The following is a 25,498-nucleotide window of genomic DNA, read 5'->3' on the forward strand; positions in this document are numbered from 1 at the left end:
GACAAGAGTCTGGCCCCATCCCCTTGCCCCCCACCCTTTGGCTTGATCAGATGCCCTCTGGGGCTGCCCTTCTCCAGGCTGAACAGCCCCAGGGCTCTCAGCCTTCCCTCCTCAGAGATGCTCCAGGCCCCTAAGCAGCTCTGTAGCTTCCCCTGGACTCTCTCCAGCAGTTCCCTAGCTGGCCATAGGCCAGTATCAAGCCACCTTCCCATTGCCCCTTGTCCTGCTGCTGGGCAACACTGCAAAGCAGAGTGGCCTCAATGCTCCCAGCAGCCATCTCAGCTGAAGCTCCCTTGCCAGCAGACCTGTCCCAAAGCTCCTGCTGTGAGTGGACAGCTTGGGGCTACAGGATCTGAAGCATGATCTGGCCAGGGGCAGAAGCTTCGACAGAGCTTCACCATGGAAAGCAGAGGCAGCTGGGCCAGCCCACTGCCACAGCCCTGCAAGTTTCCAAAGGCTGCCTAAGGTGGGTTAGAAGTGCTCTGCACTGGGGGCCTGAGCCCTTACTGATGTGGACCAAAAAGCACCTTTCTGTCCCAAAGCTCTACCTGTCCGACAAACGCCGAGAAGGCTTTGGTGCTGTCGCGGCCAGCTGCAGCCGAGTGGTAGAGGTTCACCCACTCCCTCAGCAGGTACTCTGCCTTCTCCCTCAGGCCAGGGGGATCATCATACTCAGAGGCTTGGGATATTCCTGAATGCATCATGAAGTTAGGGCCCCCATGAGCTCGGTCAATCATGGCTTCGTAGTTGGAGCGGACCACTTCCATCAGCTGGGGCAACCTGAGGGCAGAGAGCAGAGCCGAGAGCTGGGTTAAGGCTTCTCCTCCCCCTGGCAAGATGCAGCAACTCAAAGTGCAGCTCCCAGAGGGCTGAAGAAAGCAAATTGCTTCTTAAGCTGAACCTCTGTACTTCCAGTCCTCACTGGAAGTGCAGAACTAAGTCCTCAGAGCAGACACATGTAGGGTGAAGTTTGGAATGCTGAAGGTCAGAGCAGCCTGGAAGCTCTCCTCCAGCTCACCCAGCAGAGCACCACAGGGGTGAGATCCAGCTTCAGAGTCAACCAGGCTGGGAAAGACCTTAGAGATCATCAAGTCCAACACCTCCTGACAGCTCAATCACAGCTCCAAGTGCCACATCCAAGCCTTTGAACCCCTCCAGGCATGGGGACTCCACCACCCCGCTGGGCAGCACATCCCAAGGGCCAATCTCTCTTGCTGGGGAGAACTTCCTCCTCACTCTTCTTCACCAACACAGAATGGGTTGAGGTGCAAAGGACCTTGAAGATCATCTAGCTTCAACTCCACTGCTGTGGGCAGGGATGTCTCCTACCAGACCAGAGTGCTGAAGGCCCCATCCAGCCTGGCTTTGAGCACTGCCAGGTTTGGAGCCTCCACAACTTCTCTGGGCAGCCTGTGCCAGGGCCTCACCACCCTCAAGGGGAAGAGCTTCCTGCTGATGTCTCATCTAAACCCAGCTTCTACCAGCCTGAAGCCATCACCCCTCACCCTGTCACCATCCCTCTCCAGCTCTCCTGAAGGCACTGGAAAGCTGTAAGAAGGTCTCTCCAAAGCCTTCACTTCTGCAGGCTGAGCAACCCCAACTCTCTCTTGGGCAGACTGTGGAAGCCCCAAAGCCTCTAGCTGAGAGAGGTCCCTGCCCCATGGCAGGGAAGTTGGAGGAGATGATCTCTGAGATCCCTTCCTAAGCCATTCTAGGATTAAGATGTCCCATGAGCAGAGGGCTGGAGCACCTCTCCTATGAGGACAGACTGAAGGAGTTGGGGCTGTTCAGTCTGGGGAAGAGAAGGCTCCCAGGTGACCTCATTGTGGCCTTCCAGGATCTGAAGGGGGCTCCAAGAAGGCTGGGGAGGGACTGCTCAGGATCTCAGGCAGTGATAGGACTAGGGGGAATGGAATGAAGCTGGAGAGGGGGAGATTGAGGCTGGAGGTGAGGAGGAAGTTCTTCCCCATGAGAGTGGTGAAGGCCTGGAATGGGTTGTGCAGGGAGGTGGTTGGGGCCCTGTCCCTGGAGGTGTTTAAGCCCAGGCTGGGTGAGGCTCTGGCCAGGCTGATCTAGTGTGGGGTGTCCCTGCCCATGGCAGGGGGGTTGGAACTGGCTGATCCTTGTGGACCCTTCCAACCCTGACTGATGCTATGATGGGCTTGTCTGGGGACTCCCACTAGCAACAGCCACTGCTGCCACTACCTCCAGCTGCTGGCTCCTCTCACAGCAACCCAGAGCTCAAGCTGCACCCAAGTGTGTTTCAGAAACTCAGCAGCGACTGCTTCCACCTCAGCAACCTGCAAGTCCCAGAGGGCTTTCCAGAGGCTGTGGCAATGTTTGCTGCCTAGTTCCCAGCACACAGAATGCCACAGGAAGCTGGAGGATGATGGCTTCTTGTCCACTTTGATGACTTGCTTGTGATGAACAAATTAACACCAAGCTACTGAAGAGCTGGAACAGGTAAGGACATTGCCTGGACTTGATACAAAGCAGGAACCCAAGTGAGCAGCATGGGACCTGGGAGCACAGTGCACAGCAAGGCTTTAGGGCTCAAGAGTTCACAGAGTTGTCAGGGCTGGAAGGGACCCCAAGGCTCAGGCAGCTCCAAGCCCCTGCCATGGGCAGGGACACCTCACACCACAGCAGCTTGCTCACAGCCACCTCCAGCCTGGCTGCAAACACCTCCAGGCATCAGCAGGAGGCTTCCACCACCTCCCTGGGCAGCCTGGGCCAAGCTCTCACCACCCTCCTGCCCAACAACTCCTTCCTGATGTCTAATCTAAATCTCCCCTCCTCTAGCTTGGATCCACATTCTCCCCAGTCCCATCACTACCCAACACCCTCCAAAGTCCCTCCCCAGCTTTCTTGCAGCCCCCTGCAGCTCCTGGAAGGCCACCAGAAGGTCTCCCTGGAGCCTTCTCTTCTCCATTTGATGTGATGCTGCAGCTGCCTCTCTTTTGACATAAAATCAGCAGTTACCTAAAAGTGGCAACTTGAGCTATGAGAGGCCTGCAGCCCTAAAGGTTGAACCAGTGGGACTCAGTCATGGAATCATGAAGGCTGGAAAAGATCTTTAAGATGGAGTCCAGTGGTAACCCAAGTGCCATGGCCACAGGGTTCTGGAACACCTCCAGGCATGGGAACTCCACCACCTCCCTGGGCAGCCTCTGCCAATCCATGACCACTCTGGCAGCAAAGGAGCTGCTCCTCATCTCCAACCTAAAGCTCCCTTGGCACCACCTCAGCCCAGCTCTTCTGGTTCCTGTCTGTGCAGCACCCCCCCGCAGCGATGCTGAGGAGGTACTGCCCATACAACATCCAGAGCAAAGAGCAGGAGAGAGTGAACAGCACCCAGATGTTCAGGCTCACCCTTCAGGGGCATTTCCTCTGGAATGAGCATTGATCCTCATGAGTGTCTCGATGGTGTGGAAGAGATCTGCCTCTGTCACGTGGGCCACGCTCCTCTCGTCCACCAGCAGGATCTTGACCAACTGCATGGCGAAGGCCACGGCCATGTAGTTCAGGCCATTCTCCATGGACTGTCAGTGTGGAGAAAAGGCAATTCAAGTTCAACCATCACCACCAAAGGGGCCCCAAACCTTCCTCCTTCTCCTCCAGAAGGGGCCAGCTGCCTTTACCTGGGCCAAGTGCAGGTCATACTGCTGCATGTTGACGAGGTGGTTGCGGATGAGCAGCTCCACGGCCTCCACGTTGTACTTGTACTCGTCCCTGCACTCGATCAGGCACCTGGGGGGTTGCAGCACTGCTTGTAAAGCACTGGGCTTCAAACACAGCTTCAGTGAAGCAACTCACACCTCAGCAGCTCTGCCACCCCCAGACTGAGCCCTCTCTAAGGCAATGGCTGAGCTCACACAGCCAGAGGCCGCACGGCCTTGTGCTGCCCTCCGCGAGCGGTCAGCAGAGGCCTTCCAGAACTTCAGTCTGTTCAGCAGCCTCTCTGCTGAGGGCCAAGTGGTGCCCCTGGCCCGGCTGGAGGCATCCCTGCCCGGCTAGCTGAGGCACCCCGGCCCCACTGAGGCAGCCCCTGCCCGGCTGGCTGAGGCAGCCCAGTCCCACTGAGGCAGCCCCTGCCCGGCTGGCTGAGGCAGCCCAGTCCCACTGAGGCAGCCCCTGCCCGGCTGGCTGAGGCACCCCCGGCACAGCTGAAGGTGCCCCCGGCCAGGCTGGCTGAGGCACCCCTGCCCAGCTGAGGCACCCCTGCCCAGCTGAGGCCTCCCCCGGCCCGGCCACAGGTGCCCCTGCCCTGCTGAAGCCCCCCGAGACATCTGCTGTCAAGTAAGGACAAACCCAACCCTTAATCCCCTGGAAGGTTCCCTCCAGGCTCTACGGTGCAGCAGCACGGTTCGAACCCAGCTGTTTCCTCTGTGCGAAGGGCAGCCGTGCAGAACACCAACAGGGGAGTGGGGCAGAGTGACAGCAGCCACAGGATGAAGGCCACTGTCCCTGCGGGCTGGGAACTGACCTGGTAATCTGCTTGTTGCACCAGGGGGAGCCATAGGCACGGCCGTCCTGCAGGGCCTTCAGCACCAGCAGGTGACACTCGCGGTAGCGCAGCAGCAGGTCGGCGTCCGCCCCGCTGGTGGCATCCAGCAAGCCCTCTACAGCCTGGAACAGATGCAGCCTGTTAGCAGAGGGCAACACAAGTCCTCTTCCAAGTCCCCCTCAGCGAGGGTCACCACCCACACGACTCAGCAGACGGGCAGCACACCACTGTGGCTGTGGGCTGGAGGCCTTGGTAAGGCTGGGAGGTGCTATCAGCTACTCCGGCCGTGGGCCAGCGCCAAGCCATCCTCCATCCTCATCCCTGGGCAGCCTGGGCCAGAGTCTCAGCTCCCTCCTGCTGAAGGCCTTCTTCCTCAGTTCCACTCTGACCCTGCTCTGCCTCAGCTCCAAACCCTTCCCCCTTAGCCTGGCTCCAGACCCCCTCAGCCAAAGTCTCTCTGCAGCCTCCCTGCAGGATCCCTTCAGGTCCTGGCAGCAGCTCTGAGGTCCCCCTGGAGCCTTCTCCTCCCCAGGCTGCACAGCCCCAGCTCCCTCAGCCTGTGCTCCCAGCAGAGCTGCTCCAGCCCTGGCAGCATCTTTGTGGCCTCCTCTGGCATCACTCCAACAGTTCCACATCCTTCTCATAATGCTGGAGACACCACAGCAGGACATCTGGCCAGGGTGAAGAGAAGTTTCCCCACTTGCAGCCCATAGGGTGCTGTGCTTGGAGTGGTGCTGGCAAAGCACTGCTGTGCTGTCCATTCACAGAAGCAGAGAAACCTTCAGGCTGAACAGACCCTCAGGATCACCAAGTCCAAACCAGAGCCCCAGGCACTGCATCCAAACCACCATTACACACAGCCAGGGCTGGGGGCTCCACCACCTCCCTGGGCAGCACACTGCAATCCCTGACCACTCCTGCTGGGAAAACATCTTTCCTGGGTCCAGTCTAAACCTACCCAGTGGCAGCTTGAGGCCACTCCCTTCTGTTCTTTCACTGATTACCTGTGAGAAGAGACCAGCAGCAGCCTCTCTACAGTGTCCTCTCAGGTAGTTGCAGAGGGCAATGAGGTCTCCTCTCAGCCTCCTCTTTTCCAAACTCACAGAAGCAACCAGGTTGGAGGAGGCCTCCAGCTGCTGAGCACCAGCTGCCCAGAACCAAGGCTTTCATCCTCCCAGCCTGGGCAAGAAGCTGGGCAGCAGCTGAGCCAGGACAGCTGCCCCAGGCTGAATAAAGGGATAGTGCCCACCAGGGGACATCATGTTCAGCACCAGCACTCAGGCAAAGGGAGATGAAAGGAGGCATTCATGGTGCTGCTGTTTGCCTTCCCAAGCAGATGTGACATGTGCCCAGGCCCTGCTCTCTGAGAAGCAGGCCCACAGGGGCTGCTGAGGTGAGGCTGCTTGTTCTGTTTTGGTTGGCTTGTGCCCACAGCAAAAAGCCTTCCCCACTGCACTGCCACAACCTGAACCAACAAGTCACCTCCCCTTCCTCCCTGCCTTGCCTGAGAGCAGAGTGAGCAAGCAGCTGGATGGACAAAAGCCCAGCATGGGGGGGTTGGAAGGGACCTCTGGAGATCAGCCAGTCCATCCCCCTGCTAAAGAGAGCACCCTCAGCACAATGCCCAGGGGCACAGTGCCCAGGGGGGGGTTGGAAGCTCTCCACACCAGGAGGCTCCACAACCTCTCTGGGCAGCCTGCTCCAGGCCTCCAGCAGCCTTACACCAAAACTTTCTCCTCCTGGGTGCCAGTCTGTGCCCTCTGCCCCTGGGCACCCCTGAGCAGAGCCTGGCCCCAGCCTCTTGCCCCCCACAGCTCCTTTAGCTCTTGCTGAGCATTTCTCAGCTGCCCTCTGGGGCTGCTCTGCTCCAGGCTCTCAGCCCCAGGGCTCTCAGCCTTTGCTCCTCCCAGAGCTGCTCCAGGCCCCTCAGCAGCCTCAGAGCTTCTGGACTCTGCAGCAGCTCCCTGCTTGGCCATGTGCTGATGTCAAGCCATCCTCCAGGATCAGAACATCAGTTACTGCAGACCAGAGTCCCCAAGTGTGCCTCTCTAAACCCAGCACTATGCTCAACACACTCTGCCTACAAGGGTGGCTCAGACACCGCCTCCTCCTCCAAACCAGCCTGAAATGAAAGGCTGTTCTGGAGTGCAAACAGCTCCCTCCTTGCCACATGAACAAACCCCACCCCCAGCAGAGCCAAGACTCTGAAGCTGCTCCTTCCCACAGCAGCCTGAGCTACCAGCTGGAGAACAAACCCAGGCACCACCGGGGCTCTCACTCAGTGCATTCCCCAAGCAGGTCCCACAGGATGCACTGGGATACAGTCAGCAGCAAGACAACCCAGAAGGCAGAGAGGAGCTGCTGAGAGGAGGGGAGCTGCCCTCACTCACCTTCTGCAGGAGCCCAAGAGCAGCAATAGCGTCACGGGAGTTCCGAGCCACCACCACGGCCTCCAGCAGGCTGCGCAGGGCCTGGGCCTGAGGGTTCATGGCCAGGGTGTGGGGAATGGACTGCAGGTGCTGCTCCAGCTCTGTCATGCACTTGTCATAGATCTGGGCTACATCATCTGTGGCCCAAGCCTGCTGCTTAGGAGAAAGTGAGAGTGAGTGATCTGTGCCGGGGGGCTCGCCTGGGAAACCCAGGCCTGGTTGGCTTGGCTGCTTTGGAGGAGGCAGCAGCCAGAACTCAGGGCTGCACAGCCCTGGGCTTAGCTGTTGGACACCAAGAGGAGCAAGTGAAGCTGTGGCAGTAACTAGCAAGCAATTCTAGCAGTCCTTAAGACCAAGCTGGATGCAAGGATCTCTTCTGTCCAAATCCATGCTTGTCAGCTGCGCTCTTCCCCCCAAAAAGCAAAGCAGGACCTGAATGAAGTGTTCCACTGCTGCTGCAACTCCAGGAGGTACTCAGGACCTGCAGGTCTTGCCCCAGTTTGGGTTAAGCACCCCTGGCACTGGATCCAAGCTTTAGGCTGCTGTTAGCTGGCCATTAACACAGCTGCATCTCCTGACTGCTCCCCAGCATCCCAAGTGCCTGGCCCTCCCCAGTCCTCCAGCAAAGCAGACCAGCCCTGCAGCACTCGGCAGCAGCAGGATGCCAAGAGCCTTACCTTCATAGGCTGAGCCAAGAAGCCTGTGGGCTGGGTGAGGTCATTGGTGGGCAGGAAGCCAGGGACATTGCGTGCAAACTCCTCATAAACAGCCAGCTGCTTTGGGTCCACACCTCCAACCTGGGCAAGGAGGACAACAGTTGCCTCACTGCTGCTCAGACAGGAGCTGGGCTGGCAGGCAGCAAACAGAGACACCAGAAAGGATTCAGCAGCTCTCCTGCCACACCTCACAGGAGGACTTTGCCCTGCAGCAGCAAGAGCAGAGTGCTCCCAGAAGCAGGAGTAACTGAGTCCAGGCTTCACATGTCTGATGCACAAGAGAAATGCTCTGCCAGCTCACGATAAGGCCTTCAAGGGAAGGAGACAGGACAGCAGGACAGACTACTCAGCAGTGGCCTCAGACTAGAGCAGAGCAGATTGAGATTGGATGTGAGGAACAAGTTCTGCCCCAGGAGGCTGCTGGAACACTGGAACAGGCTGCCCAAGGAGGTGGTGGAGATCCCAGCCCTGGAGATATTCCAGGTGAGGCTGGAGAGGGCTCTGGGCAGCCTGATCCAGCTGGGGATGTCCCTGCTGGGTGCAGGGGGTTGGACTGGCTGAGCTCTGGAGCTCCCTTCCAACCCAGAGCCTTCTGTGATTCTAAGACCTTTCAGATTTCTATGGTGCAGTGAATGTTTCAGTTCAAGGCCCACACAGAGCATCCTGGAGGAAGTGAGAAAAGGGCCCACTCATTTTGGAGCACCAGGGGAAGGCATTTCCTGTTCTGATCCAGCCAACAGCAGCTGTGCTGCTAGACAACACCAAGGATGCACAGCACTGCTCAGCTGAAGCTGTCTGCAGTGAGGCTGGTGAGACACTGGGAACAGGCTGCCCAGAGATGTGGTTGAGGCCCCATCCCTGGAGAGATTCAAGGTCAGCCTGGGCAGCTCGCTGTAGCTGGACATGGCCCTGCTGCCTGCAGCAGGATTGGACAGAATGCCCTTGGAAGCTCCCTTAGAATCAATGCAATCTGTGAAGCTGTGGCACTGGGCTCACTGCCTGGCCCAGAGCTGCATTTCAGTGTCTGAAGGAGACCTACAGGAAGACTGGGTAGGGGCTGTGGGGCTAGGCCCAGGGGCAATGGTTTGGAGCTGGAGCAGGGCAGAGTTAGGTTGGAGCTGAGGAGGAAGTTGTGCAGAGGGAGGCTGGGGAGAGCCTGGCCCAGGCTGCCCAGGGAGGTGGTGGAGGCTCCATCCCTGCAGCCCTTGCAGCTCAGCCTGGCTGTGTCCCTGGGCAGCCTGCTGCAGCTGGAGCTGTCCCTGCTGCCTGCAGGGGGGTTGGACAGGATGCCTCTGCAGGATCCCTTCCAACTCAGTGCAATCTGTGAATGTGTGAAGCTGCACCACCATCCTCCTGAGAAGGTGGGAAGGGAGCAGTCCCAGCTCACAGCTCAGCCCAGCCCCTCACCTTTAGCCGGATCTGCTCTGGCATCCTCTCAGCCTGGTAGGTTAAGACCACGGGGTCGCAGTAGCGCCGCCCCTCCTGCCTGGCATGCTTCCTGAGCTCAAATTCCTGGGGAGGAAAGGGAAAGAAGAGACAAATCACCAGAATGAAGCTCTGACAGCCAGGCTGGAGGGACAGGAGCAGAGGAGAGGCTTGGAGAAGACAAGCCCAGACTCACAGTGGCCAGCCTCTTGTCCATCTCGGGGCCTGCCTTCTCCACCGCCGTCTTCTGGATGAAGCAGCAGGCCAGCTCACAGTTGTCCTGCGCCAGCTGGGCAGCGGCCTGCTCCATCATGTCCCTCTGCTGTGGGGAGGCTGCCTATTGGAAACCAGGACAATCAGCGGAGGCTGCAAGCAGACCCTGTACAGCCCTACCCTCAACCCCTGCATCTCTGGCCACACAGGACAGCAGCTCCCTCAGCCTCTCCTCACAGGGCCTGGTGCCACAGAACCATCCCCGGCCCCATTGCCCCAGCCCCCTCCTCCCCGGCCCCATTGCCCCAGCCCCCTCCTCCCCGGCCCCATTGCCCCAGCCCCCTCCTCCCCGGCCCCCATTGCCCCAGCCCCCTCCTCCCCGGCCCCATTGCCCCAGCCCCTTCCCTGGCCCTGTGCCCTCCTCTGGACACGTTCGAGCGCCTCAGTGTGCTCCTGGCGCCGGGGAGCCCCGGGGCAGGCAGGGGGAGCCCCGGGCGGCGGCGGCGGCGCGGCCCTTACCCTGAGGGCGGTGGCGAAGCTGTTCTTGAGGTTGGTGGCGATGCTCATGAGCAGGGGCTCGCGGCAGGTGATCATGGCCATGCCGGCGGTGAGGTTGCGCATCATGTGGTGCGCGGCCACGCGCATGCGGGACTCCTCGGAGTCCAGGGCGAAGTCCTTGCGCACGATCTGCTCGCAGGTGGTCATGGCGATCTTGATGGAGCGATCCACCACGGGGTGCACCAGCTCCTGCACCGCCCGCTCGATCGCCTGCCGCACGCACTGCTTCAGCTGCGGGTGCGCCTGGAACAGCGGGATCTGCGCCGGCCGCCGGCGCCGCGCCCTCAGCAGGGCTGCCCAGCGCCTCCCGGCCTGCCCAGCACCCCCTGAACACCTCCACCCCCTCCCCCCGGGCAGCACATCCCCAGGGCCAATCTCTCTCTCTGGGAAGAACTTTCTCCTCACCTCCAGCCCAAACCTCCCCTGGCACAGCTTGAGACTGTGGACTCTTGTTCTGGTGCTGGCTGCTTGGGAGAAGAGCCCAACCCCCACCTGGCTCCAACCTCCCTGCAGGGAGTTTCATAGTTTCATTCAGGCTTGGAAGGGACCACAAGGATCATCTAGTTCCAACCCCCCTGCCATGGGCAGGGACACCCCACACTAGATCAGGCTGGACAGAGCCTCATCCAGCCTGGTCTTAAACACCCCCAGGGATGGGGCCTCGACCACCTCCCTGGACAACACATTCCAGGGTTTCACCACTCTCATGGTGAAGAACCTCCTCCTCACATCTAGCCTGAATCTCCCCACCTCCAGCTTCATTCCATTCCCCCTAGTCCTATCACTACCTGAGATCCTGAGAAGTCCTTCCCCAGCCTTCCTGTAGGCCCCTTTCAGATACTGGAAGGCCACAATTAGGTCACCTCGGAGCCTTCTCTGCAGACTGAACAGCCCCAACTCCTTCAGTCTGTCCTCACAGGAGAGGTGCTCCAGCCCTCTGATCATCCTTGTGGCCCTTCCCTGGACACCTTCCAGCACCTCCATATCCCTCTTGTAATAGGGGCTCCAGAACTGGACACAGTACTCCAGGTGGGGTCTCACTAGGGCTGAGTAGAGGGGGAGGATCACCTCCCTCAACCTGCTAGCCACACTTCTCCTGCTGCAGCCCAGGATCTGATTGGCTTTGCGGGCTGCAAGTGCACACTGAGAGCTCATGTTGAGCCTTTTGTCCACCAGCACCCCCAAGTCTCTCTCCTCAGGGCTACTTTCCAGCCAGTCACTGCCCAGCCTGTATTTGTGCCTGGGATTGCCTCGACCCAGATGCAGAGAGCAAGAAGGTCTCCCCTGAGCCTCCTCTTCTCCAGGCTAAACAACCCCAGCTCCCTCAGCCTCTCCTCACAGGGCTGTGCCCCAGACCCCTCCCCAGCTTTCTTGCCCTTCTCTGGACACCTTCCAGCAGCTCAACCTCTTTCCTAACCTGAGGAGCCCAGAGCTGGACACAGGACTCCAGGGGTGGCCTGAGCAGTGCTGAGCACAGGGCAGGATGAGCTCCCTGCTCCTGCTGGCCACACTGCTCCTGATCCAGGCCAGGATGCCCTTGGCCTTCTTGGCCCCCTGGGCACACTGCTGGCTCCTGTTCAGCTGCTCTCCACCACTCCCCCCAGGTCCCTCTCTGCCTGGCTGCTCTCAGCCACTCTGCCCCCAGCCTGTAGCACTGCCTGGGGTTGCTGTGGCCAATGTGCAGCCCCAGGCACTTTGAACACATCCATCTCCTGCCCTTGGACTCTGCCCATCTGTGCAGCCTGGCAAGATCCCTCTGCAGAGCTCTCCTACCCTCTGACAGATCAACTCCTGCCCCCAGCTTGGTGCCATCTGCAAACTTGCTGCTGCTGGACTCCATCCCCTCCTCCAGACCATCAATAAAGATATTGAACAGGCTGGGGCCCAGCACTGAAGCCACAGCCCCATCTGCCTTCAGCACACCTCATGAGCTTCCAGAGGGACAAGCACAGGCTCCTGCATGGGGGGAGGAGTAACAGCAGGCACTGGCACAGGCCAGGGGCTGCCCTGCTGGGAAGCAGCTGCACAGAGAAAGGCCTTGGAGTGCTGGTGGGCAGCAAGCTCCCCATGTGACCCTGGGTGAGACCTCATCTTGAGTGCTGTGTTCAGTTCTGGGCTCCCCAGGTCAGGAGGGACAGGGATCTGCTGGAGAGGGTCCAGCAGAGGGCTGCAAGGATGGTTAGGGGACCACTGCCTGGGGAGGAGAGGCTGAGGGAGCTGGGGCTGTTCAGTCTGGAAAAGTGAAGACTTAGAGGGGATTTAATAAATGTCTGTAGGTATCTGAGGGCTGGGGGGCAGGAGGGAGGGGACAGGCTCTGCTCACTGGCTCCACGTGACAGGGCAAGGAGCAATGGATGTAAGGTGCAGCACAGGAGGTTCCACAACACAAGGGGGAAGGGTCACAGGGCACTGGAGCAGGCTCCCCACAGAAGATGTGGAGTCTCCTTCCCTGGAGCCCTTCCAGGCCTGGATGTGTTCCTGTGGGACCTGAGCTAGGCTGCAGGGTTCTGCTCTGGCAGGGGGGGGTTGGATCTCTTTGGGTCCCTTCCCACCCCTGGCACCCTGGGGTGCTGTGAACAGAAGCAGCTGGCTGGGGTAGGTTCAGGCCATGCCTTGAACAGTTTGTCACAGACCCTGAACAGCAAAGCAGTGAAAATGTAAACAGCTCCCTGCTGGGTGTAAAAAGGCAAACAAGGACAGCTCCACACAAGCCACTGGAAGAGAGCTGAGGGACTTCAACTGCTGGCACCAGAACAGCCTCCCTCTCCTGGGAGACACTAACTTGCTTCTGCCTGACCTTGGCTGCACTGCTTTTGTTGTGAGTGGTATTAACCTCTCTGCTTCTGCCTCTTGGCCCTCTTGTCAGGGGCAGGCAGAGAGGGAGCAGCTCTTGGGCCAGGAGGGTCCTTATGCTGTTTAGGGACTGTAACTATCTGTGACTATTGTATTTCTTGGTCCACATTCACTGCACTCCACTGCAGACTGCAGCTCTGCTTGGAGATCCAGCTTTCATTTGCTTCCAGCCCAGCTGCTCTGGCAAGGGGGGACAACATTTCAGCCCACAGCACTGGGGAATGTAAAGATCACAGCAGCAGACCACTTGAACATGTGAAACTGCTCATGGAGCCACCACCTACCCCTGGAGATCTCCACTTGAGAGCTTACTGAGCAGGACTCCTCAGAGGTGACTCCCCTCCCCACCACCTCAGCCTGCAGAGGGGGCTCTGGGGCAGTGCTGGTGGCACAGCCAAGCAGCTCAGAACTCACCGTTGGGTTCAGGGTGATGTGTGGAGCCAAGCCTCCCAGGGAGTAGACATTGATGTCATGGTAGCTGTACTGGGGCTGGGGGGGAACTGTGGCTGTGCAGGTGGTGCTGGTGGCTGGAGTTGTAGAAGCAGCTGCAAGACACAAGGAGGTTTGTGTTGAAGCACTGCTGAGAAGGAAATGTCTCTAGTGGCAGCACTGATTCCTAGCTCAACCAGCACATGGCCAACACTAACACAGGGATGAGGCTTCATGGCCTGCAGGACTTCTGCCCTGTGCTGGGTAGTGGTGAGACCAGGGGGAGCAGAACTAGGAGTGGGGAGCTGGAGATTGGCTGTGAGGAAGAAGTTGTTGGGCAGGAGAGTGGTGAGAGCCTGGCCCAGGCTGCCCAGGGAGGTGGTGGAAGCCTCCTGCTGATGCCTGGAGGTGTTTGCAGTCAGGCTGGAGGTGGCTGTGAGCAACCTGTTGTGGTGTGAGGTGTCTCTGCACATGGCAGGGGCTTGGAGCTGGCTGAGCCTGGGGGTCCCTTTCTAAACCTCACAACCCTGATTCTGTTCTGCAGTTTGATCATGAAGCCTCAAATTTACCCAGCAGTATCCTCCACCTTCCAGACAACCAGTACCCAACTAGCTCCAGCACATGTCAACAGGGCTGCTTGTGACACATGGAGCCCTTCTGGCCTAGTCAATAGCTGACCCTGCTTCTCTCCATCCCAGGGAGCAGCTCCACACAGTGTGTGTACAATCAGTCCTCAGGATGCCTTCCATGGCCTCTTGCATCCAACCTGCAAATCTGCTTCCATGAATACCTCTGCTACAGGATCTGGAGTGCTGGGCTGGGCTCCCCAGCTCAAGAGAGAGGGGGAACTACTGGGGAGAGTCCAGTAGAAGCTACAAAGCTGCTGAGGGTAGCTCTGGAGCTATCTGGAGCAGGTCTGTGAGGAGCAAAGGCTGAGAGCCCTGGGGCTGAGAGCCTGGAGCAGAGCAGCCCCAGAGGGCAGCTGAGCAATGCTCAGCAAGAGCTAAAGGAGCTGTGGGGGGCAAGAGGCTGGGGCCAGGCTCTGCTCAGTCAGGGCCAGGCCAAGGGGCAGAGGGCACAGACTGGCAGCCGGGAGGAGAAAGTTGTTTGGGGTGAGGCTGCTGGAGCCTGGAGCAGGCTGCCCAGAGAGGCTGTGGAGCCTCCTGGTGTGGAGAGCTTCCAACCCCCCCTGGGCACTGTGCCCCTGGGCATTGTGCTGTGGGTGCCCTGCTGGGGCAGGGGGATTGGACTGGCTGATCTCCAGAGGTCCCTTCCAACTCCACCCTGGGATTCTGGGATGCCAGAACCAAGCCAGGTGCCCATCCACATTCAGCAACCCTCCAAGAGCTTTGGGAGCTTCACCTTTGTCTGGGGAACAGCACAACCTGCCTGGAGCTCCTCCAGTGGCTCTGGATGCTCCATGGGATGCACTTACTGGTGGTGGTGATGGGTGGGAGCTCTTCTGGCTGCTTCACATCCTTCTTGGGAGCAGAGAGCTGCTCATCCAGGTTCTTCAGGCGGTCCTTGTCCTTCAGCAGGCTGCCAGGCTTCAGCTCATTGATGTCCAGGGCAAGGTTCTTGCAGAGCACCTCGATCTCGAACTTCAGGTTCAGCTGCACAGCAATCCCAGCCTAGGTTAGGCCAGAAGGGGGAAGAAAACCCAACCAAACCCACCCAAAAGCTTTCCTGGGCAGCTCCCAAGCTTCCCATTCCAACCCCATGCCTCATAGAGGCTTTAATAACCACTGAGGATGACACAACTATCCTGCAGGCTGAGCTGAGGGGAGAGGAGACTTTCACCCAAGCTCCACTCAGCTAAGCAGTGCCCAACTCTCCCCATGCCACAGAAGGGCTCTCTGGTCCTTCACAGCATCCTCTGCTCCTCTGCTATGGCCAAGCAAACCTCACACAGGGCAAGCAACAGAGAAACAAAGCAGGAGTTTACTTTGAGGTCGTGCTCTTGATGCAGCTCAGCCAAAACATTCATGATTGCCATTGTCCAGGGGTTGGGAGGCCTGAAGACCTGCAAGAGAGGAGAGGAATTACACAGACTCCTGGCAGGATCTCCTTCACAGCTGCTAAGGTCTGAAATGTGGATACAGCATCACAAAATCACTTAGGTTGGAAGGGACCTCAGAGATCATCTACTCCAAGCCCCTTGCCTGCAGGGCAGGGACACCTCTAGAGTTGGCTGCTCAAGGCCTCATCCAGCCTGGTCCTCAGCACCTCCAGGCAGGGGGCAGCCACAGCCTCCCTGGGCAGCCTCTGCCAGGCTCTCCCCAGCCTCCCTGCCAACCATTCCTTCCTCCTCTCCACTCTCCCTCTGCCCTCTCCCAGCTCCAAGCCATTCTCCCTGCTCCTGCCACTCCCAGCCCTTGCCCACAGTCCCTCCCCAGCTCTCCTGGAGCCCTTCAGCTCCTGCAAGGTTGCTCTGAGCTCTGCCTGGAGCCCTCTTTCCTGCAGGCTGCACAGCCCCAACTCTCCCAGCCTGGCCCCACAGGGGAGGTTCTGGAGCCCTCTGAAGAGTTTGCACAGCTGCAGGGAGGGCTGAATTCAGCACTGTTTGACTGCAGTTAGGTTAGAGCTAAGCTGAGCTTTAAACAGGGAACACAATGACCTGGTCCTGAGAGATCCCTTCAGTGTCAAGCAGAGCTGAGGAGAGTTGCTCAGGGGCAAACTAAGGTAGGGGCATTAAAGTAAGTCAATTCTAGAAGCCCTTCAATGGCATCTTTCCAATCCTCAGCTTCTGTCCAGGGCACCACAGTGCAGCTCAGGGCCCTGAGCCAGACTGCTAGGATCATAAAAGAGAACCACAGAATGGTTTGGGATGGCAGAGACCTCCCCAAAGGGCATCCAGTCCAACCCCCTGCACTCAGCAGGGACATCCTCCCCTGGATCAGGTTGCCCAGAGCCCTCTCCAGCCTGACACTGAGTATCTCTAGGGATGGAACCTCAGCTCCCTCCCTGGGCAGCCTGCTGCAGTGTTCCAGCAGCCTCCTGGGGCAGAACTTGTTCCTCACCTCCAATCCCAACCTGCTCTGCTCTCATTTCAAACCCTTGGCCCTGGGCCTGGCCCTGCAGGCCTTTGGGAACAGTCCCTCTGCAGCCTTCCTGCAGCCCCCTACAGGCACTGGAAGGCTGCTCTGAGGTCTCCCCAGGTCTTCCCCAGGCTGCACAGCCCCAGCTCCCTCAGCCTGTCCTCGTAGCAGAGTTGCTCCAGCAGGTCATTTATTGTCCCTCATTAGAGACTTTCTCCACTTCAAGCCCTTTGCAGCCCTTTCATCCACACAACTCATCATCTCCCCCCTCTTCTGGAGCCAAATTCCTTCTAGCAGCCTTTCTTCTGCCACTGAAGCCCTCAGGCCTGGCAGCCCAGTGCCTCTTACCACGCTCCTGACGCTGGACTCCAGGACTTTGGCAACAAATGGCACTACATAGAGCAGCTCCTGCTGCCCCTTCACATAGGCCTCCAGCAGCAGGGACTTCACATCCAAATCCTGCAAAACACCAGCAAGGGGTGACAAGGGCCCAGCAGCAAACACATTGCCAAAGCTCCACTCCCAGGCTCTTTCCATCTGGGCCAGGTTGAGCCCAGCTGCTCCTTCCCTTCCAGATCCCTGAGCAGCACTGCCTTTTGGGACAGACATTCAGAGCAATGCCTTTTCCCCTTGGAATGAATGGATTTGCTTTGGGGAAGGGTCACAGAATGGTGGGGTTGGGAGTGACCTCCAGAGGTTGAGTCCAAGCTCCTTGTCAAGGCAAGGTGACCTAAGGCAGGGCACACAGGAACACCTCCAGCTGGGGCTTGAAAGCCTCCAGAGCAAGAGGCTCCACAGCCTCTCTGGGCAGCCTGCTCCAGGCCTCCAGCAGCCTCACACCAAAGAACTTTCTCCTCATGCTGAGGTGGAACCTCCTGGGGACCAGCTTGGATCTGTTGGTCCTTATCCTGCCACTGGGCACCACCCAAAGAGCCTGGCACCTCCATCCTGGCACCCAGCCAGCTATTGACAGACATTGCTCAGATCCTTCTCAGCCTTCTCCTCTCCAGACTGAACACCCCCAGGGCTCTCAGCCTTCCTCCATGGCAGATATTCCAGTCCATCATCCTCACAGCCTCCACTGGGCTCTCTCCAACTGGGGAGCCAGAACTGGCCACAGTGTTCCAGGTGTGCTCTCTCCAACTGGAGAGCCAGAACTGGCCACAGTGTTCCAGGTGTGCTCTCTCCAACTGGGGAGCCCAGAACTGGCCACAGTGTTCCAGGTGTGCTCTCTCCAACTGGAGAGCCAGAACTGGCCACAGTGTTCCAGGTGTGCTCTCTCCAACTGGAGAGCCAGAACTGGCCACAGTGCTCCAGGTGTGCTCTCTCCAACTGGGGAGCCCAGAACTGGCCACAGTGTTCCAGGTGTGCTCTCTCCAACTGGGGAGCCCAGAACTGGCCACAGTGTTCCAGGTGTGCTCTCTCCAACTGGGGAGCCAGAACTGGCCACAGTGTTCCAGGTGTGGTCTCAGCAGGGCAGACCAAAGTGGGAAGAGAACCTCCTTAGACTTGCTGGCCACAATCATCTGATGCAGCTCAGGACACCATTAAGCAGAACTTAGCTCCTAACTTCCCTGACACACAGCAGCAGTTAGGAGTCAGAATGGCCCAACTCTGGGATGGTATTTTGCTCTTGGCAGCCAGCAGGGAGGTGATCACACTGCCCCCAGGCTGTGCTGCTGCCCAGCAGGCTGCCAGGCAGGGGCTAGCAGGCTGCCAGGCAGGGGCTCACCGTGTGCAGGATGGGTTTGTTTTTAGCCAGGGTGATCATGCCCAGCCAGTGCCCCAGGTTCTTCAGCAGGGAACGGTCTGAGAAGTTGGCTGCAGCCTTATCTGATGTCAGGAGCACCTGAGGGAAAGAAAGAACCAAACCCAGCTCTTAGCAACCAGAGGAAGATCATCGACTCAGAGCCATACACCCAACAGCTGACCTGGCTGCAGCTGCTTCAGTGCTGAGCTTGGGTCACATAGGAGATACTCAAAGCAGCCTTCAGTTGAGGGCAGCAGCTCATAAATGTGCCCTGGGAAGGATTTCAAAGCTCCTTCCTTTCAAGAGGATCAGAGAGAGGATTTCCCCAGCCCCCAGGGGGATTCCTTCCCCCTCAGGGGGACCCTTCTCCCAGCCCCCCACCATATACTCGAGACTGCTACACCTCTGCAGCTGGGGAAGGAGAGCTGCTGAAGGAAACATTTCAGCTCCACACTCCCTCACAGATCTGCAGCCTGCAATTTGCCCTTCCTGGCAAACCATTTCATTCTCCTTTCAAGACCTGCATCGTGTCCCAGAATGGTGAGAGGCTGGAAGGGGCCTTTGGAGCTCATCCAGCCCAACCCCCAGGCCAGAGCAGGGTCACCTAGGGCAGGTCACACAGGAAGGCAGCCAGGGAGAGGGGTTTGAAAGCCTCCACAGCAGGAGACTCCACAACCCCTCTGGGCAGCCAGAAGGGTTCTGCTGTGAGTTGTGTTCCTGAGCCTCAGAGGAGCAGGAGCTGCAGAGTGAGCTCAGCCACGCTCTGAAGGAGGCAGGGGATGCTGTGGCACCGTGGCGTAGCCTGCGGCGGTCAGGAGCTCCACCGGCAGGTTTAAACACAGTGCAGGCCTGGGGCAGCTGCTGCCCCTCCTCCCCTCAGGGCCCCCCAGCCCCCACTCACTCTGCCTTGTTACACCCCCCTAACACAGTGCACAGCTGGCACTGGGCTGGCAGGGAGCCCCCAAGGGCCTCCTGGCCAAGCCCTGCAGGCAGCAGGGACAGCTCCAGCTGCAGCAGGCTGCCCAGGGACACAGCCAGGCTGAGCTGGAAGGGCTGCAGGGATGGAGCCTCCACCACCTCCCTGGGCAGCCTGGGCCAGGCTCTCCCCAGCCTCCCTCTGCACAACTTCCTCCTCAGCTCCAACCTAACTCTGCCCTGCTCCAGCTCCAAACCACTGCCCGTGGGCCTAGCCCCACAGCCCCTTCTGAGCAGTCCCTCCCCAGCCTGCCTGCAGCTGCCCTGCAGCTCTGCAGCTGCAGCTCTGAGCTCTGCCTGCAGCCTTCTCTCCTGCAGGCTGCACAGCCCCAGCTCTCCCAGCCTGGCCCCAGGGCAGAGGTTCTGCAGCCTCTCAGCATCTCTGGGGCCTCCTCTGGAGCCTCTCCAGCAGCTCCAGGTCTCTGTCTGTGCTGAGGGCTCCAGAGCTGCCCCAGCCCTGCAGGTGAGGTCTCCCCAGAGCAGAGCACAGGGGCAGGATCCTCTCTCTCCAGCTCTGGCCACACTGCTCTGGCTGCAGCCCAGGCTGCCCTTGGCCTCCTGTGCTGCCAGTGCCCAGTGCTGGCTCCTGTCCTGTGCTCCCCCACCGCCTTCCCTGCAGGGCTGCTCTCAGTCTCCTCACCCCCCCAGGCTAGACTGCTGCCAAAGGTTGCCCTGACCTAGATGGCAGGATCCTCTCTCCCCCCCTGCTGCTCCTGCCCTTTGCTCCTTTGACCAAACCAGCAGAGTGGTTTCCTTATCTTTATGCCTTCCTTGCACAGAAGGCCTAAACCACAAATGCTTTCCCCTGGGCTGTGAGGTGCAAGCTTCACACAAATCCACATCCAACCTGCATGAACTAATTCCAGTGCAGATTTGCCCTCTCCTACCACTTAAGTCTGAGTTCCTGAGGCCTCATCCCTGGAGGCATTCAAGATGCAGGGCCCCTGTGTGGCCCTGAGCAGCCTGCTCCAGGTGGCTGTATCCCTGCTGGCTGCAGGTGGACTCCACAAGGCCATAGAGTGGTCTGGGCTGGAAGGGACCTCTGAAGGACATCCAGTCCCAGCCCTCTGCACTCAAGCAGGGACAGCCCCAGTCAGGTGACCTCTGAGGGTCATCTCCAGCCCAATGCAGCTCAGCACCCAGAGGTGACCCTGCAGGCCCAGCAGTGAGCAGGTGGCTTTTGGAAGGGTCAGCCCCAGAGTGAGCAGCCAGCCTGAGGACAGCTCCCAGCTGCAGCTCTTCACCCTGCACCACTCACCTTGATATTCCTGTAGGTTTCATTCAGAACCATTTTGTTGAACTCTGGGTTCTTCAGGGTGTCCAGGAAGTTGGAATAGAGGCTGTGGAAGTTGGGCTCAATGCTGACTCTCTTCATCACAAGGTACTGGGACACCCAGGGCATAAACTCCTCTTTCACTGTTTCCTTCAGTTCTTCAACCTGCCTCCAGAGGGGGGGAGGAAACACAACCCAAGACAAGAGACACCACAGAAGGTAAGGGAAGATCAGCTCCTGGGGCCAGCTGTGCCACTGGCAAGTCAATTCCTTTTCACCTTAAGGCTGTTTTGGGTCAGGGGTGTCTGTCTGTCACAGAATGGGGGGGCCTGGAAGGGACCTTTGGACATGACCTGCTCCAACCCCCCAGCTGAAGGCAGTTTGCTCCCAAGGTGTGCTCAGCTGGGCAGCACATCAGCAGCTGGTGGCTGTCTGCCTCTCCCTCCTCTCCCTCATCCCTCAGGCTTCAGCAGATCATTGCCAAAGGATCAACAGCAGCATCTCAGCCTACAGCCCCCAGGCCAGGGTGCAGCAGCACCTCAGAGCTCTGCCACTTCACAAGAGATTCCCTGAATCTCAGCCCAGAGGGCCCCCAGGCAGAGCCCCCCCCAGAGGGGCTCCAGACAGAGCCCCCCAGCCCCTCTCCCCAGAGGGCCCCCAGGCAGAATCCATCATTTGAGGCTTGCAGCCTCCCATGGCCTCCAGCCCATGCCTGCTGGGACTCTCTGTCCCCCTTCAACTGATTCCACTTTGTTGCTGCTAAGTTCTGTTACTGATTCCTGGTAGCTGAAGTGCTGACACTGAGTTGATTTTTCCCTCTCTTGGCTTTCTGATGTATTTTCAGACCCTTCAGGGATTTTTCTCCCCCCCCTGCACTTCTTTCACAGGCCAGGAACACCACAGCAGGACTAACCCTGGGCCAGCCAGCAGCAGCCCTCCCCTGAAAGCAAAGCACTGCTGACTCCACTGACTGATCCACAGGGCCTGGCTTCCCAGGAGGGAGGAAAATGGGAGGGGGAAGCAAGACAAGGAACAATCCTCTCTCACACATCCTCCCTTCCCTGCCACATTCCACCTCCAGCACCAGGGCTGGCTGACACTGGCAGCAGTTGGGCTGGCAGCTCTCCTTTCTGCACAGTGCTTCCCTCTTCAACTGTTCCAAGGTGGAAGTTGGAAGGAAAATCACAAAGGCCCCAAGCCCTTCAGAATGGATTCCCAGCAAAGATCTGAGCAATGGAGCTGTTTCCCCACTTGCCTTCTGGGTCATGTTGGACTGAGAGAGATTGTTGAAGATGAAAGCAATCTTCTCCTGGACGTTCTCTGGAGGCTCCACAATCCTCTCAGTCTGATCTGTGGCTACCAGCAGGGTATCAATGTTGGTGGTATTGATGGAAGGCTGCAGGGAGAGCAACAAGTGAGGAAGAGACAACACCCAGAGGTGGCACTGAGTGCAGAGCCTGGGCTGCAGCAGCAGAAGTGTGGCCAGCAGGGCCAGGGAGGGGATTCTGCCTCTCTGCTCCACTCTGCTGAGCCCACAGCTGCAGCTCTGTGCCCAGCTCTGCAGCTTCTGTGCCAGGAAGGCTCTGGAGGGGCTGGAAGGTGTCCAGAGCAGGGCCAGGAGGCTGAGCAGAGGGCTGGAGCTGCTCTGCTCTGAGCACAGCCTGAGAGAGTTGGGCTTGTGCAGGCTGCAGAGGAGAAGGCTCCAGGGAGACCTTCTGGTGGCCTTCCAGGGGCTGCAGGAAAGCTGGGGAGGGACTTAGGAGGGTGCCAGGGAGGGACAGGCCTGGGGGGGCTGGAGCAAAAGGAGAAGTGGGGAGCTGGAGATTGGCTGTGAGGAAGAAGTTGTTGGGCAGGAGGGTGGTGAGAGCCTGGCCCAGGCTGCCCAGGGAGGTGGTGGAAGCCTCCTGCTGATGCCTGGAGGTGTTTGCAGCCAGGCTGGAGGTGGCTGTGAGCAACCTGCTGTGGTGTGAGGTGTCCCTACCCATGGCTGAGCCTTGAGCTCCCTGACAGCTCTGTGTTCTAGGTGCCAGCAAAAGCTTTGGCTGTGTTCTGCCCAGTGATAAAACCAATGGCCTTGAGCCCTGGCAGGTTTCATTTACTGCCTGGAGCTGACTTTGAGCAGCACTGGAAGGAGACAATGCTACAACCAACCATCAATACTGAGCTGGCAGTGACTCCTGCAGAACAGCTGTTACCCACAGGCTAACAGAGAGGCAGCCCCCAGCACAGTGCAGCCTGGGGGCAGTTCAGTGCTGGGGGGGGAAAGGAAAAACTCCCAGGAGTTTGTTTCTGAGAGCAGCCAACTGTAGGGCAGCAGTGTGCCCCCCATGGCCCCACAGCTGCAGGGCTGTGCCCAAGGTCAGTGCCACTCCATGATGGCACTGAGCAAGTCCAAGTGCCAGGCTCTGCACTTGGGCCACAACCACCCCAGGCAGTGCTACAGGCCGGGGACAGAGTGGCTCCTGGGGCAGAGCTTGTTCCTCACATCCAATCCCAATCTGCTCTGAAGCCATTGCCCCTGGGCCTGGCCCTGCAGGCCTTGGGGAGCAGTCTCTCTCCATCCGTCCTGTAGCCCCCTCCAGGTCCTGGCAGGCTGCTCTAAGGTCCCCCTGGAGACCTCTCCAGGCTGAACACCCCCAGCTCCCCCAGGGTAGAACACAATTAACCAGGTTGGAAAAGACCTTTGAGATCATCAAGTCCAACCTAGCCCCCAGCACCATCTGATCAGCTCAGCCATGGCACCCAGTGCCTCCCCCAGGCTCCTCTTAAACACCCCCAGGGATGAGGGCTCCACAGCTGCCCCGGGCAGCCCCACCCCCGGGGCCAGCCCCCCCTCCCCCCGGGGCCAGCCCCCCCAGGGCGCCCCCTGCAGGGCTGCTTACCGGCACATCCTTCTTGAAGCTGACGCCGGTGGGCCGAGTGATGGTGATGGTTTTGGCCACAGTGGTGGTGGTGGAGGTGGTGACTATAGTGCTGACTTGGCCAGCAAGAGGAGCCTTTGCTGGAACCTGGGCCTGGGCCTGAGCCTGGGCAAGTGCAATGCTGCCAGGGGTGGTGATGGAGCCCTGCATCTTCACAGGAGGGTCTCTGGACTGCTGTCCATACTCTATGTACTGCAGGGAGGGGGAAGGAAATTGAGTGTCAGCTGCAGCAGCACAAAGCTTTGCCCCTGCAGCCTTAGAGCACCTGGCAGTGCCAGCAGGAAGGCACTCTGCAGGACACAGCCCAACAGCCCTCTGAAGCACATCTCATGACCTCCTGTTTGCCTCAGGCTCCAGCTCTGACCTCAGCAGGCTGTCAGGAGGCTCAGGCTGCCCAGAGCCCCCAAACCCCCACCCCTGCAGGCCTGGGGCAGTGGAATGGAGGCAGGAAAGGAGTGCCAAGTAAAGGTGTCAGCATCAAGGAGCTTGCTACAGAGCAGGGAAGAATTCTCCCCCAGGGACTCCTAACAGCTCCACAGAAAGAGGCAGGCCCCAGGCTGGCCATAACCCAACACTTGGATGTGTCCAGCTCAGCTTCTGCAGCCTCTGAAGCAGCTCCCCAGGGGAAAAGGAGCTCCTTGCCCACTGGGAGACACCAACCCAGCAGACAACTGGGTGCCCTGGGCAGTGTTGGTAAGAACACACTGCTGCTGGACCTGGCACCCCGATGGGAGAGCTGAAGCTTTCAGCTCCCTTGGGTGGTGCTTCCAGGCTCTGTGGCCTTCTGGTACTTGCATCAAGGAAAGCACCTCCAAGGCACACAGCACATGGCCAGCACTGCTTGGACTGCAGTCTGCTTCCAGTGCTCTGTCAACACCTTCAGGAATGGAGCCTCTCTCATCTTTATCTGGGCTCCTTTTCACAGGTCTGCGCATGAGGCTGTAGGAACCTGGCAGAATCTCCTCTGCAAACCCCCAAGGAAGGGGAACCTGGATCCCCTGAAGGCCTTTCCCACCCTCTGGCACAGCACAGGGCTGCTGGCTGCTCATGCAGCTCACTCCAACGGGAGCAGCCCCAAGAGGCTGATGGAAATAAAGGGCCCCCAGATAACCACCCCCTGCCCAGCCCAGTCCAACAGGAGCACCTTGGGGAAGAGCCCTGTGGCTCTGGGGCTGTGCACAGCAACCTGCAGCCCATGCTCCCGGAGGCCAGCAGGACTGTGGTCCCTTGAGAGGTTACTGAAGACACTCACCTCCTGCAAGTGATGTGGGAACTGGATAAAGTGACTAATAGAAGCCAAGTGCTGACAATACTGGGGGTAGTCCTTCAGTCTGCCAGACAAAACAACACAGCTGGTCAGAAACAGCAGCCCAGAGCAACCCCAAAAGCAGAACAGACAGCACTGCTGTGTCCCTCCAGCGCTGTCCCACAGGCACTGCTGGGCTGCCCCCAGCAGCTGGGCCCTAAACAAAGCATCCTCCACAAAGAGCTGCTGGGGAAAGCCCCTGGCAAGGAAGCCATTTCACAGCCCAGCCCCAAGGGTGCTGACAGCAGCTCCTCTAAGCTGCAGTGAGCCTCAGCAGCTGCAGGGAGCCTGCTGCTTTTAAACAGCAAGCCCCAAACAGCCAGGACAGAGGCTGCCCCCATGCACACCTGTAACTCTGCTCAGGAATGCTACACACTGCTGCTGCTCAGGGAGGGACAGCCTCAGGTCCTGTCTAAAGTGGTTCTTAAGACAGTGGTTAAGCCTCAGTGTGTCAGCCTTCCATATCTGCCTTCAGTTCTGCTCAGCTAACTCCACAACCCAGCACCCAACCATGGGGGCAGCTTTTAGCAGATGAAACACTGCAGGGCAGATGGACCAGAAAGGGGAACCAAGGACAGAAGGCACTGTGCTCCCTGCCCTGGGCTCCCTGCCCCATGCACACACTTCCAGTCATTAAATCCAGGAAGCTTTCTGAAAACTAGTTCAAGGTAAGCCAGGCTGGGAGAGCTGGGGCTGTGCAGCCTGCAGGAGAGAAGGCTGCAGGCAGAGCTCAGAGCTGCAGCTGCAGAGCTGCAGGGCAGCTGCAGGCAGGCTGGGGAGGGACTGCTCAGAAGGGGCTGTGGGGCTAGGCCCAGGGGCAGTGGTCTGGAAATGGAGCAGGGCAGAGTCAGGTTGGAGCTGAGGAGGAAGCTCTGCACAATGAAGGTGGGGAGAGCCTGGCACAGGTTTGCCCAGGGAGGTGGTTGAGGCTCCACCCCTGGAGACATTAAGCTCAGCCTGGCTGTGTCCCTGGGCAGCCTGCTGCAGCTGGAGCTGTCCAGCAACAGGCCAAAGGGGAATGGTTTGGAGCTGAGGCAGAGCAGGGTTAGACTGGAGTTTAGAAGAAGTTATTCAGTAGGAGGGAGCTGAGACTCTGGCCCAGGCT

At 59.0% G+C, this 25,498-nt stretch overlaps 1 protein-coding gene across 7 annotated transcripts in view; it reads right to left on the reverse strand.

The window, feature by feature from the left end:
- CNOT1 (CCR4-NOT transcription complex subunit 1) overlaps nt 1-25,498 on the reverse strand; it is a 79,221-nt gene that overhangs the window by 12,766 nt on the left and 40,957 nt on the right. For 4 of the 7 annotated variants that reach the window (XM_068168402.1, XM_068168398.1, XM_068168400.1 and 1 more), the window contains exons 22-39: nt 24,340-24,418; nt 23,049-23,279; nt 21,422-21,562; nt 20,152-20,331; nt 17,901-18,017; nt 16,517-16,627; nt 15,076-15,153; nt 14,566-14,743; nt 13,116-13,246; nt 9,810-10,106; nt 9,274-9,414; nt 9,060-9,164; nt 7,614-7,733; nt 6,898-7,092; nt 4,487-4,629; nt 3,642-3,750; nt 3,373-3,542; nt 549-780 (exon numbers count right to left, since the gene is read on the reverse strand). In XM_068168402.1, the coding sequence (XP_068024503.1) occupies nt 549-780; nt 3,373-3,542; nt 3,642-3,750; nt 4,487-4,629; nt 6,898-7,092; nt 7,614-7,733; nt 9,060-9,164; nt 9,274-9,414; nt 9,810-10,106; nt 13,116-13,246; nt 14,566-14,743; nt 15,076-15,153; nt 16,517-16,627; nt 17,901-18,017; nt 20,152-20,331; nt 21,422-21,562; nt 23,049-23,279; nt 24,340-24,418 (2,758 nt within the window). The remainder of the gene's footprint in view (nt 1-548; nt 781-3,372; nt 3,543-3,641; nt 3,751-4,486; nt 4,630-6,897; nt 7,093-7,613; nt 7,734-9,059; nt 9,165-9,273; nt 9,415-9,809; nt 10,107-13,115; nt 13,247-14,565; nt 14,744-15,075; nt 15,154-16,516; nt 16,628-17,900; nt 18,018-20,151; nt 20,332-21,421; nt 21,563-23,048; nt 23,280-24,339; nt 24,419-25,498) is intronic. The other 3 variants (XM_068168399.1, XM_068168401.1, XM_068168397.1) reach the window with 1 other exon arrangement.

This window comes from Melanerpes formicivorus, unplaced genomic scaffold (genome assembly GCF_026170545.1).
Source record: "Melanerpes formicivorus ecotype bairdi unplaced genomic scaffold, bMelFor1.0.p_v2 SCAF_137, whole genome shotgun sequence".
NCBI lineage: Eukaryota > Metazoa > Chordata > Aves > Piciformes > Picidae > Melanerpes > Melanerpes formicivorus.